The 12,547-nt window shown below is 39.3% G+C and overlaps 6 protein-coding genes across 10 annotated transcripts in view; 3 read left to right on the top strand and 3 right to left on the bottom strand.

Moving 5' to 3' along the window:
• The first annotated feature begins 275 nt into the window (after positions 1-275).
• LOC125187196 (N-acetyltransferase 9-like protein) lies at positions 276-2,594 on the top strand. Of its 2 annotated transcripts, XM_048083736.1 has the most exons (7): positions 276-506; positions 896-1,075; positions 1,181-1,252; positions 1,396-1,483; positions 1,908-2,040; positions 2,138-2,176; positions 2,441-2,594. In XM_048083736.1, the coding sequence occupies exons 2-7, from the start codon at positions 901-903 to the stop codon at positions 2,519-2,521; spliced, it is 588 nt and encodes a 195-aa protein (XP_047939693.1). In that variant the 5' UTR covers positions 276-506; positions 896-900; the 3' UTR covers positions 2,522-2,594. The 2 variants fall into 2 exon arrangements, with proteins under 2 accessions (XP_047939693.1, XP_047939696.1); XM_048083739.1 differs by lacking the exon at positions 276-506 and having other exon boundaries at positions 939-1,075; positions 1,186-1,252.
• A 200-nt stretch (positions 2,595-2,794) lies between these two features.
• On the bottom strand, positions 2,795-3,443 carry LOC125187195 (cytochrome b561 and DOMON domain-containing protein At5g47530-like). The gene has a single exon (XM_048083735.1). The coding sequence runs from the start codon at positions 3,419-3,421 to the stop codon at positions 2,795-2,797; it is 627 nt and encodes a 208-aa protein (XP_047939692.1). The 5' UTR covers positions 3,422-3,443.
• Positions 3,444-4,414: 971 nt separating this feature from the next.
• LOC125187065 (cytochrome b561 and DOMON domain-containing protein At5g47530-like) lies at positions 4,415-6,672 on the top strand. Its single transcript, XM_048083576.1, has 4 exons — positions 4,415-5,060; positions 5,272-5,814; positions 5,886-6,140; positions 6,226-6,672. The coding sequence occupies exons 1-4, from the start codon at positions 4,434-4,436 to the stop codon at positions 6,520-6,522; spliced, it is 1,722 nt and encodes a 573-aa protein (XP_047939533.1). The 5' UTR covers positions 4,415-4,433; the 3' UTR covers positions 6,523-6,672.
• A 1,201-nt stretch (positions 6,673-7,873) lies between these two features.
• LOC125186213 (polygalacturonase-like) lies at positions 7,874-9,482 on the bottom strand. Its single transcript, XM_048082560.1, has 3 exons — positions 9,360-9,482; positions 8,454-9,287; positions 7,874-8,355 (listed from the first exon to the last, which is right to left on the bottom strand). The coding sequence occupies exons 1-3, from the start codon at positions 9,474-9,476 to the stop codon at positions 8,092-8,094; spliced, it is 1,215 nt and encodes a 404-aa protein (XP_047938517.1). The 5' UTR covers positions 9,477-9,482; the 3' UTR covers positions 7,874-8,091.
• Positions 9,483-10,196: 714 nt separating this feature from the next.
• The window catches only part of LOC125191112 (rhomboid-like protein 14, mitochondrial), a 2,687-nt gene continuing 336 nt past the window's right edge, over positions 10,197-12,547 (top strand). The window contains exons 1-3 of one of the 3 annotated variants that reach the window (XM_048088575.1): positions 10,197-10,476; positions 10,630-11,386; positions 11,439-11,478. In XM_048088575.1, coding sequence (XP_047944532.1) covers positions 10,270-10,476; positions 10,630-11,386; positions 11,439-11,449 — 975 coding nt within the window. In that variant the 5' untranslated portion in view covers positions 10,197-10,269 and the 3' untranslated portion in view covers positions 11,450-11,478. Of the gene's footprint in view, positions 10,477-10,629; positions 11,659-12,547 lie in introns of those variants that run through there. The other 2 variants (XM_048088574.1, XM_048088576.1) reach the window with 2 other exon arrangements.
• The window catches only part of LOC125191111 (eukaryotic translation initiation factor 2 subunit gamma-like), a 4,686-nt gene continuing 3,986 nt past the window's right edge, over positions 11,848-12,547 (bottom strand). The window contains exons 9-10 of one of the 2 annotated variants that reach the window (XM_048088573.1): positions 12,409-12,465; positions 11,848-12,304 (exon numbers count right to left, since the gene is read on the bottom strand). In XM_048088573.1, coding sequence (XP_047944530.1) covers positions 12,002-12,304; positions 12,409-12,465 — 360 coding nt within the window. In that variant the 3' untranslated portion in view covers positions 11,848-12,001. Of the gene's footprint in view, positions 12,305-12,408; positions 12,510-12,547 lie in introns of both variants that reach the window. The other variant, XM_048088572.1, reaches the window with a different exon arrangement.

Genomic DNA, 12,547 nt, shown 5'->3' with positions numbered 1-12,547 from the left:
TTTTCTTATTTACTTAGATATTTTACTCTTTCTCATTTTATTCTTTTTTTTTATATTTATTTTCTTTTTATTTTTTATTTTATTTTTTAATTTATTTAACTTAGATAACACAATATTTCTTAAATTAAAGGCAAAGTTATCTAACAAATTGTTGGGTTGGTTGTCATCTCCTAATTTTTTAGTCAATTGTCTTAATAATAATAAGTTAATGCTAAAATACTCCTCCTTATTTTGGGTTGGTTTTCCTTTAGTATGTGCATATAAAATTATAGTGCGAAAACAATAGGGGTTGGGCCGCCAAACTAGGAAAGGAGAGAGTATGGATACTCAAGAAATCTAGTGAAAATACCCAAAAGCCCAAGTTACCGGAGTCACCAAAATCACAAACTTTACCGGCAATTTGATCTGAGCTCCCCGGTCCTGCCGAACTGATTAAACACAGATCTATACCCAGTTTTAGCGATCAAGTAATTCTTTAACCACAGCAGCTCCAAAACTGCTTCCTGGTGAGTGACATTTTTTATTTTATTTTTTGAGTTGAAAAACACATTTAGTACTAGTTCTCATTCTAAAATTTATCTTGTGATTCAACTTTTAGCACAACTTATTGGCGGAACAGATAATTTTTTTTTTTCTGGGTTAAGCTGCGCTACTAAGTTGGTGTCGCACATGAACTGTTTGATCTTTTGTCTCACTTAAAATATTAGCTCTTTCTTGATTGCGGAAAAAAAAAATTTCTACAAAAAATGGAGTTTCTTGGCAACTTTAAATTGTTTGGATGAAGCCTTAGCCTCGTAGGTATATCAATAGAGTGTATATAATTACATCCTTACGTGGAGTTGCAATGGAATTTGATTGATCAGTGCTGAAATCCAATGCTTTTTCTTTGGTGCAGGAAGAATGGGGGTGAGTATAGTAGGAGAAAAAGTTATTCTGGTGCCATACATGAAGGATCATGTGCCAAGGTACCATGTTTGGATGCAAGACCCTGCCATCCTCCAAGCCACCGCGTCTGAGCCACTTACACTCGATCAAGAATACGAGATGCAGCTTTCCTGGGTTCAAGACCCCCTTAGTATGAATTTTAGCTTCTCTATCTAGTTAGAAGCTAGTTTGCTTTAGTCATGAATGTCAAATTGCCTGTATGTATTCTAATAGTTTCTTGCTTTATGCTTGGCAGAACAGACTTTTATAGTGCTGGACAAAGAATTAGTGGCTGGAGAGTTCATCCATGGGGAACCCCATACTGATGGTCATTTTACTCACTTTATAATTACTCACTTAGTAAAACCATTTTAGCCCTTCAGAGAGGTGTGAGATGTGGAGTAGTACATTTAGGGGTTCACATTAGTGCATAGAATGGCATCCTAACTTTATGTTGTGATTTTTTTTCAGCTATGGTTGGTGATGTGAATATATTTATGAACGACACTGATGATTCTCTGATAGCAGAGGTAGAAATTATGATCGCGGAACTAAAAAGGTACCATTCTGTAATAATTTTATCCTTTTCATCAAGCCTCATTGTCATGTAGTATATATATATATATATATATATATATATTTAATATTTGAAGTTTTTATGCACCCATTTTTGAAGCTCTAGATCGATACACTTAGTGGAGTGTAACATAACTACTACTGCTGAATATAAATGATATATATATATATATATATATATATATATTTAATATTTGAAGTTTTTATGCACCCATTTTTGAAGCTCTAGATCGATACACTTAGTGGAGTGTAACATAACTACTACTGCTGAATATAAATGTGTTAATGAAACTTTTCAAGTTTTGGTTAGTGTCAGGAGTGAACATAGAGTTAATTAACATGCCTTAGTTCAAGTGCCTATGCACGATTTAGCTCAAAATTTTCATCATTGGATTCTTCTTTCACAGTCGCGGCAAAGGACTAGCAAAAGAGTCAATCTTGCTGATGATAGCCTTTGCAGTCAAGAATTTTGGCATCCACATCTTTCGTGCAAAAATAGGTTTATCAAATGAAGCTTCACTGAGACTATTCAAAAAGCTGGTGAGTGACTTCACTCTTCCGCTTTCTCATTTACACACACACTCATATGTATTCCACACAAGGACGTGTGACTAACCACTTCACACTTTTCCTACAGGGCTTCATGGAAACTTCTTGCAGTGAGATCTTCAAAGAGGTAAGTATGCCATCCTTTTGTAGTAATAAGCAATTCCGTTATGTAGTTTTTGACTCCAAAAGCACCGCTTTGTTGGATTAAAGTATTGTTATTTATCCTTAAACTAATCATAGTCATGCACAGAAAGGCTCATTCCTGAGCTAGCTCCTAACTTTCTGTGCTTCGTCTCTGTTCTAGAGTTTCGTCTCTGAGTAGGCTTGAACATTTTGTAATGACCTCTGTTCTGTTGTGCTGATGCCTAAATATATATTCTGTGCTTCACAGGTTACGCTGGAATTACCAATAACGGAATTGAAGAGGGAGGAACTGCATCAGTTATTAGCCAATGCTGCAACTCACTTTTGACCCTTCAATATATGTCATTCTTGTGGCAAGATACAATGTTTTTTATATCTATTTATCATGGTTTATATTCTTAGACTAACTCTTCTGGGTTTAATAAATTATTACTAAATGCAATTCCCCTCATTTTCACGTGTTTCTCTTTCTCTTTTATCAAGTGTAACCATAGGTGATATCATATACCCGAAATTCTTGTACTCAAATGAAAATGAATAATATATTCAATAGTTTATAACAGAGGATTCTGTGGCAAATGATTGATAAAGAGTAAGATGATCATGTTCTCTCTCTTTCTCTATTCCTTGTTTTATTTTTTAGGCAGTAAATCTGTGATAGGAAGTTGATAGTCCCCATAGACTGAAGATGAGGCGGTGACGTGGAATGAATCTGAGGAATGTTGCTGGAAACAGAGGCTCCAGCCTGCCAAACATGATTGACAACGCTTCCATTTAGCAGGAGGCCAACTGCGGCATATATTATCATCTCATTTCCTACATATTCTGCGGATATGTTTGAGACAGGTAGACTGATCTGGGCAGGGAGCATAGAGGGGTTGTAGCTGGCTATGGCGGTCGTGTAAACCCTCATGGTGCCATTGGAAGTCCGGAAAGCTACCAAGGCTTGTGAGCCAACCATGCCGGAGCTGGTGGGGTTGATGGCCCACGCGATCCATCCCTTGGGGACTTGCTTAGCCCTGTAGGCTATGGAGACTCGAGCGAGAGATGGGGAGTAGTTCCAGTGCAGGTGGGCTTCTAGAGAGGGGAGGTGAGTGCAGGAGGTGAACACTCTGTTGGATGAGAATGTGTGGTTGTGGCATGAGAGAGAAGATGATGAGGAGAGAGAATTAGTAGCAGCAAAATTGTTGAGCATGAGATTGAGGAAGAGGAGAAAAAGTGAGGCCATGGGTGTTTATTGCATGTTTGCATGGGATGGGGCATGGGGTTTGGTTGTGTGTGGATTTATATGCAAGAATTTTATGTGATTAGGAAGAGAGCAGGTTTTTAGTGTGGAATGTGGTGATCATTAGTAGGTTTGCAGTTGTTGCTCCACAAGTCATGAATCCTGATTTCTTTTCTTTTTCGTTTCTTTGATATAACTTGGGCCAGGCTTTGGTTAGTTATTCTTATCACTTCAACTTATAAAAGGCCCAACAATATACAGTATGGGAAGCCCACTAATAAAAGTAATTTGGGCCGGGCTTTAATAATTCAATCTTATCACTTTCACTTATAAAAGGCCTAACAGCGAACAGATTAGAAAGCCCACTGATAAGGAAGGAAACTTGGGCTGGGTTTTGGGTATTCACTCAATTTTAAATTGATCCTTTGAGAGAAAATTCCCGAAACAAGATCAATGAATTGCGATTAAATAATTATAAATTTATTCATGTAATGAAGACTATAAAATATATTACAGTACTCCATTATATCAATAACTTATGATTAGAGGCGTGTAAACGGTCAATGAGGTGCAAAACTATGAGTGGCAAACGGTGCATAAAACTAATTTAACTTTATAATTTGAATTTATATACCGAAAAGTAAGCATTTGTGGTAATGAGAATCCCAACTGGGATGTGAGACGGCGAGGTGAATTCACATTATGACAAGGACAAGCCCATAATTTGCCAAGTCATAGTAAGATATAGACAAAGTAAAAGTTTCAAAGCAATGGAGAAGTAGTTGGATAGGTGGGCCAATAGGAAAGCTTTCAAGTTCAAGTAAAAGAAAAGGAGAATAGTCTCCGAATTCATGTTTCCTCTCTCCTTCCCTCCTGTCTCTATGGTTGAAGAAGTCAAGAGTATCCCAAGTCTTTACCTACACACGCCTACTTTTCTCCCATTCAGATTCTCCAGTTTCTATAAAATTCAGAATTCTCCACAATATAATTAAAATCACATAGAAAAAGAGAGAATATGAAAATGGGCAGTGTCCTCTTGTTCTCCGTCATGTTGTTCATTCTGGTGGCGGCATCCAATGCTCAAAACTGCTCCAGCATAGCATTCTCCAACGGCAGACGCTACGGCAACTGCAACTCTCTCCCCGTCTTAGATTCCTCCATCCACTGGAACTACCACCAGAACAACCGCACCGCCGACATCGCCTACCGCCACACGCAAATCAACTCCTCCAACTGGGTTGCATGGGCCCTCAATCCCACGGGCTCCCGCATGCTCGGAGCTCAGGCCTTGGTCGCCTTAGTCGAAGCAGGAGGCACCGTCCGTCCCTACACCGCCCCCATATCCAGCTACACCACCGGACTGCAAGAGGGAAACCTGAGCTTCCGAGTTCCCTCTCTTAACGCTGAATTCGTCAACGACACTCAGATCATCATATACGCAACTATCGAGCTTCCGCAGGGAACCGCCACCAGCTTTTCTCACCTCTGGCAGCACGGCGACGTCTCCGGAACAAACCTCCTTCAGCACCCCCTCACTGCTGATCACACCAGCTCGCGAGGGACTATTGATTTTGCTCCGGAGGCAGCCGCTGCACCACCGACCACAACCACAACCACAACCACAACCACAACCACAACAAATGTAAGTAGTACTAGTAGTTAGCCTTTAATACACTATTTTGAACCATCAAAATCGTATTCATAAATACTTAACTCAATTGTCATTTAAAAACTTTTCTATAATGATAGTACGTAGATCACTAAAAATACTAGCATAGTAATTTTCTTGAAAAAATAAAATCAAAATTAATACTCGTAGATAATTTATAAATTGATTACTACTTCTACTACAGAACTGCCCGCCGCATAGTTTCTCAAACGGGAGGACATTCTCTGCGTGCAACGCCCTTCCCGTCCTCAACTCCTTCCTTCACTGGAACTACCACGACGGCAACAACTCCGTGGACATAGCCTACCGTCACACCGGAGTCAGCCGCTCCAACTGGGTGGCGTGGGCCCTCAATCCCACCGGGAACAACATGATCGGAGCGCAGGCCTTGGTGGCTTTCTTCAACTCCAGCGGTGAGCTCCACGCCTACACCTCTCCGATCACCAGCTACACCACCTTACTGCAAGAAGGAGAATTGAGCTTCCGCGTGCCTGTCATATCCGCCGAATTCATCGCCGGCGATCAGATCATCATATACGCTACTCTCAATCTTCCTGCTGGGGCTACCACCTTCACTCAGCTGTGGCAGCACGGCCCCGTCTCCAACGGCATCCCTCGCGAGCATTCCACCAGCGGAGACAACGTCAGGTCCATCGGGAACATTAATTTCGCCACCGGAGCCAGCACGCCCGCGGCCGCAGGAGGATCCAGACAGCGTAAAAGAAATGTGAGTATTTATGAGTGGAGTATCATTTTAGTGGATGAGTAGTTAGTAAATGTTTTATACTATATATGTAGGTTCATGGGGTGTTAAATGTGGTGAGTTGGGGAATGTTGATGCCAATGGGAGCCATGGCGGCCAGGTATTTGAAGGTGTTCAAATCAGCCAATCCCGCGTGGTTTTACATCCACGTCACCTGTCAGGCTTCCGCCTACATTGTTGGTGTTGCCGGCTGGGGCACCGGCATCAAACTCGGCAGCGACTCTGTAGGAGTCCAGCATAACGTTCATAGAAACATTGGGATCACCCTCTTTGCTCTCGGAACACTTCAGGTTCAATTATTGTTGATCACTACCTACTCTATCACTACTCACTACTCACCTCGTATTAATATACTATATGCTTATTATACTCCAGGTTTTTGCCCTGCTTTTGAGGCCCAAGCCCGACCACAAGTATCGATTCTACTGGAATATTTACCACCAAGCCATAGGATATGCTGTGATCAGCCTTAGCATTGCCAACATTTTCGAAGGCTTAGACATTTTGGACCCAGAGAAAAAATGGAAAAATGCATATATCGGGGTGTTGATATTTTTGGGTGTTTGTGTTGCTGTATTGGAAGCATTTACATGGTACCTTGTGATCAAGAGGAAAAGGGTCGATAAGCAATCTCACCACGTAACTAACGGAGTCAATGGATACCAAGCTTGATTTGGAATCATATTTTTTTTTTTTTGTAGACTACTATTTTGTTATTCATTTGCCATGTACAATCACATAGAGGGACATACATTTGTACTTTTCCTTTTTGCTCTTTGTAGTACTATTCCAGGATATTTATTCACTTATGATTTTGATTCACACCTAACCCTATTACTTTTATTTATTTAATTTGATATATTAATGTGCAAGCTTTTCTAGTCAACCAACACACCGACCGCGTCTAATTACTCGACATTAATTCCCATTTATTATAGCTACGGTCAACGTTTCTCTATTTTTCTAATTCAGTGGATTATGATATCATGCCGACATAATCAGAAATCATCAAATCGCACTCCGTCAACTTATATTTTCGACATTAATGTGGAAATTTGATTAGATAAAATTATGTACTTACGACGTAGTACTACTAGTACTACATAAAAGTGAATATCCATTCGGATTGAGTCAAAGAAAAGACGGACGAGATTAACCATGTCGCACCTCTAAATTAATTATTTTATTAGTATTTATTTGTAAAATAAATTTTATTACAATACAATATACATGATATAGTAGTAATATTTACTGAAAAAAGGAAATTTTTAAAAATTATATATATACCTTTCTTTTTAAAATTTTCAACTCTTATAATTATTTTATCTAATAAAAGATATTAAATTTTAAAAATAATTATATACTTTAATTTGATGCAATAAACTCTTGATATTATTTATGAAAACAAAGTAAAGCATATAAAGTAAAAATTCAAGGAGAATATAAAGTGACTACCCAAAAGTAGAAATTGTTCAAAATGAGACATAAAGAAGAATAAACGCAAAATGAAAATTAAAGTCGACTTTGGTAATGAACTTAAGCCGAAACGTTGGTGGCTTGGGCCCTAAATAGCGTTTTCATTTAGAAAAACCTATTTAACCCTAACCATTTAAAATCTTTTATATTTTAATTTAATAAAATTAAATCTTAAATATCCAAAAATAATCACTTATCATTATTAAATACTTAAAATTTATCTAAACTAAACTTTAATCCAAGTCTATTAAATTTAATAATTTACCTCTATGATTTAATATTTAAATCATTTAGGATTTTTCTTAAATAAAATAAATCAGTCTATCACAATCCTAACTTTATAATTTCTGTACTCAATTAACTATAATTATCTATACCTATAATTACTTAAGATATTATCTAGTAGGATAATTAAATTTCATTATCTTTCATTAATTCCATGATTTAAGAATATTTCATAGTTTCATATATGTGTCTTAAGCATAGTAGCTCGATCAAAGATGGAATAGTAATACCATACGAGCTCAAGGACAAAGCAAAGAAGAAATTGTTACGAAATGAAACTAACAATAGATACCATTAATTAATGTTGCAAGCAAATGGATTAATATTTACATATATCTCTCATCGCTCACAAAATGTTCAAATTTAATGATTTTATTACTACCACATAGATTGGGCCGGGGGAAAGCTATATCGACATAAACAAATAATTAAGTGGGAAAATGCAGACACACACTATATAATATATGAAGTTACATTAATTTACTTGGGCAGAGGTTTAGGGGTGCTGGTCTTGGCGCAGAGAGGTGGATTTTGCTTGCCAGTGGAAACATACTTGACATTCTGGCACTTGGTGGTGGCTTCCCCTAGTGTAGGATCTCCAATGTACTTGAGATCAACATTTCCAATCTGCACATCCTGACATGGCTTAGTTGTGCTGCAAGAAAAGATGAGCACCTCTTGAGTAAAGCTTGTGCCCTTGATGTTGTCAATCTTCACTTTACTAATCTGGATCAGCGATGGTTTCTGCAAACACAAACAAATCCATCCATCATAAATATATATAGTAGAGTGTTTTTATTATGATAAATTATAATTGACATAAGTAGAGTTTAGATAGTTACGTCGAGGGAGCAGAGATTATATGGGCAGTACTGTTGGTCGAAGATGATGGGATTGCTGACGTTGACCATGTTAAGGTTGGTGAATTTGAGATCGGTGATTGTTAAGGTGGCGGGGGCAGATGGCCATGTCTTGATCCGGATACCATTATCGCTGTTGAGGAAGGTGCAATTATCTACGGTTATTCTGGCGATATCCTTCTCCTGGATGTTTTTGCCGAGACTGCCGATACTGATGCCGTGGCCAGGGCCGCACCTGACGTTCTTGATGAGGACGTCAGAGAGCTCGTCCCCCATGGAGATGCAGTCGTCGCCAGTCTCGATGATAGAGTCGATGATGGTATAGCCGACGCCTCGGGCGATGTGGAGGCCGTCGGTGTTGGGACTATCAGCAGGGGCAGAGACCCTGAAGCGCTGGAAAGTGACGTTTCTGCTGGAGATGAGGTTGACATGGAAGTTCTTGCTATCTTTGGTGGTGATGTCTTTAATGAGGGAGTTGTTGATGAAGTTGAAGCTGAGGTTGATGGGGAGCTTCATGCAGTTCTTGTTCTTGTGACAGTCGTTCTTGGTCCAGGCGAGCTTGGCATTGCCGTCGAAGGTGCCACCGCCAGAGAGGGTAAAGCCGCTGATGTAGTTGATGGTCACCCATTCTCTCTCCTTGTTGGGGATTTGGTAAGGGTCGGCTAGGGCTTTCACAGTGCCCTCCACCTGAAGTTCCAGGGGGGCCTTGCTGGGTCCCGGAAGATAAGCCTGCTTCAGCGTCCATTCACCCTTAGGTATCAATATCTTTGCCGGCGTCGTTTCATTGATCGCAATCATCCACGCTTGTAGCAGAGCCTATATCATACATATATTTACATATGTCTAATTAATTAAACAAGAAATTCATAATTTAATAAACATACTTACAATGGTTATGTCTCCCTTCTGGATTTCATACTTGCGGATATCGAAGACGGCTGCGTGTGCCGAAAGTGGCAAAAGGACACCAAATATAACAAGGAAGATGAGATGCTTTTGCTCCATGCTGATTAATTGATGATGAAATAAAATGCCATGCATAACCGGTTTATATATATATAGTATATACACATCCATCTCTACATGGCGAGCAATCAGGAAAAGCCGTAGATTAATTAGTAATGTAATTGATGGTTTCTTTATAACTTGTTTTGCACAAACACGGTCAACCCTACATCAACGTCCTTTAAAATTTCAATTTTTGTCATCAAATTTCTGATATAAATTTATGTATATTAATCATGTAAAAGTTACGACCTCGTCAAATTCCAAACCTACATTGAATTACCACATTATTGAAATGAATTTATAAAATCTTTGATTATGATATTTAAAAGAAATTGAAATGAGTGTTTATTACCATAAATCTTTATGGTATACTTTCAACTGTTTTAATTAGTTAGAAGAACATGTTAATTAATTAATATCAGTGCTGCTAACGTAGCAGAGAGAGAAACTGGCCTAATAAATAATAGTGGAATCCATCACTCATGTATGTGATGTATGTGTGTATGTATTAGGAGATGGATTAGGGTTTGCATTAGGTGATTCTCTCAACCTCATCCCATGAAAGGCCAAAGCCCACACTTTAAATTTGTTTCAAAAATTTATTTTATAAAATATGGGAATAATAATCCAGTAATAAGTAAAAGAATATAAAGTAAAAATAATAAATAAAATAAAAGAGGCTACTAATATCGAGAAATTTAGAACTTTCTGGGCAAACTTTTGGGGCAATTGATATCAGATTGATTCGAGAAGTCAGAAACATCAGCCGCTGTTGTAGAGGAATTTAGATATGGAGAGAGGAGGCAGAAGAGGCGGAGGAATGGTAGGGCTGCTTGTGCTCCAGGCATTGAGCGAGTATGGCCGCCTCGACCGCAAGCCTCCCGTCACCGCAGGTCTTATCGCTGCTAATACACTTATTTACCTACGCCCTAAATTTCTCGATCCGATTCTTCCAACCCTCAATCAAGTCTGGTTTAATCCCCACCTCATCGTCAAGGTAACTCTTTCACCCCTCGCTTATTTATTGAACTTGGATTTCCTGCTGTCCCTGTGTGATTTGTGTTTTGACTATTTTAACAATTATTTATGCCTTTCTCTCCCAGTCTAATTTCATACTTTTGGCTTAGAATTCAAAGTATTTCTTATTTAGTTGTTGATTTGGTTGGAGCAGAACAAGGATTTGAAACGCCTTATTTTATCTGCATTGTACCACACTGGTGAACCGCATCTTGTATACAATATGTTATCCCTACTGTGGAAGGGAATACAGTTGGAGACTGCAATGGGAAGTGTGGAATTTGCAACAATGGTTGCAGCTCTACTTGGTATGTCTCAAGGCATCACGTTACTGCTAGCCAAATTTCTTCTGCTCTTTGACTATGAGAGAGCCTACTACAATGAATATGCCGTGGGATTCTCTGGTGTGCTTTTTGCCATGAAAGTTGTTCTCTACTCTCAGTCGGATAGCTATACATATGTGCACGGACTCATGGTCCCTGCACGTTATGCTGCGTGGGCAGAACTTGTTCTCATTCAAATGTTGGTACCTGGAGTCTCGTTTCTCGGTCATCTTGGGGGAATTCTTGCTGGAATCTCCTACTTATACCTTAGGGGTGCAAGATCTGGTTTTAACCCTTGTGTGAAGTTAATGAGGGGTGTCACCCATCTGTTATGTTGGCCATTAAGATTTCTGAACTCGTCTGGCCGTGTGTTTGGAAGGGGAACTCTCCAAGGAGGCGAGACACCAGGTGTATGGAGTTGTGGAGCATGTACATACGAGAACCCAAGCTTGTCAAGTGTCTGCGAGATGTGTGGGACACAAAGTAATGGTGATGGATTTGCACCCACATCCACAAGTGAATCCATTTCGCTTGAGGAACTACGACAGCGGAGAGTCCAGAGATTTGGTAGATGGTGATACAATCTGCAGTGGAAGTTTGGCAAGAGTCCAGAGATTTGGTAGATGGTGATACAATCTGCAGTGGAAGTTTGGCAAGAGGTGAGATTAGTCCAGAGATTTGGTAGATGGTGATACAATCTGCAGTGGAAGTTGGCAAGAGGAGAGATTACTCGATATTGGCTGGATTTTAAACATACTCATGAATTTTTATTTTTTTTGTATGTATTTCGACTATGTTATTTCATGTATAGAAAAATGCTTAAATCTTGTTATGTTCTATGGAATGGTGCGATTAATCTCTGAACAATTAAGATTGAACAAAATAAACACTATTCGAGTCTTGATAGCAAAATGCGAGCCAATGTAACATAATGCGTTTGGATTAACCAACCCCATTGAAGAGGATTTGCTTAGAATGCAATGATTTGGTAGTTAGTAACTGAGCATCTAGAATGCATAGAAAACAGCTGAGACAACAATTTGAACTCCAAAAGGTAAAGAAAATCATCACAATAAAAGTATCCAAGACTCTAGGCAATCTTTTCTACTATAACGAACAAAAATTGTTCCCTGCAATTGTCAGCCCTCCCACATTTCATTTCCTTGCTTATTGGAGACCTTTTTAGATGGGGCAGGGTGGAACATCTAAAGTGATGCCAGCTTGAATTTGACCCCAGCCAATCAGACGCCAATGCCTATCAATTCTTCTACTCAAAGCAATTTTTTCTCCTTTACTGGTGCACACAGGTGAAGTGAGCTGCAGCTTTGCAAACACATTCTTGACAGCGACAACACGAGCTCCAGTTGACATTGATCCTATGTTCAACATTAGCATCTCTCCCTTTGTCAGCTTTGTCACCTTACCCTGCCTCTCTGTGTCCTTTGTCCTGACACCCAGCAGCCGTCTCAGCAGAAAGAAATTAACCTGGGGGTTGAACGGATAAGTTTACAACGTTACCAAATCATTCCATAACAGAAAAAATCACTAGCACAAAATCAAAGACAACTTCTACCAGGAGATGCCCTTACCTCTAGCTCCACATATACTTCAGGTAGAGAACCAACTTCTCCAAGAACCTGGCCGACCAACCTATCAGCACGAGTAAGTGTGGGGTCCATTGTTGTTCCAACTCCAATAAGGCCTCCAGGTACAGCAAATTGTAATTCA

Source organism: Salvia hispanica, chromosome 5 (assembly GCF_023119035.1).
Source record: "Salvia hispanica cultivar TCC Black 2014 chromosome 5, UniMelb_Shisp_WGS_1.0, whole genome shotgun sequence".
NCBI classification, from domain to species: domain Eukaryota; kingdom Viridiplantae; phylum Streptophyta; class Magnoliopsida; order Lamiales; family Lamiaceae; genus Salvia; species Salvia hispanica.
Note: the sequence above shows the minus strand (reverse complement) of the source record. Positions and strands in the feature narration are given on the sequence as shown.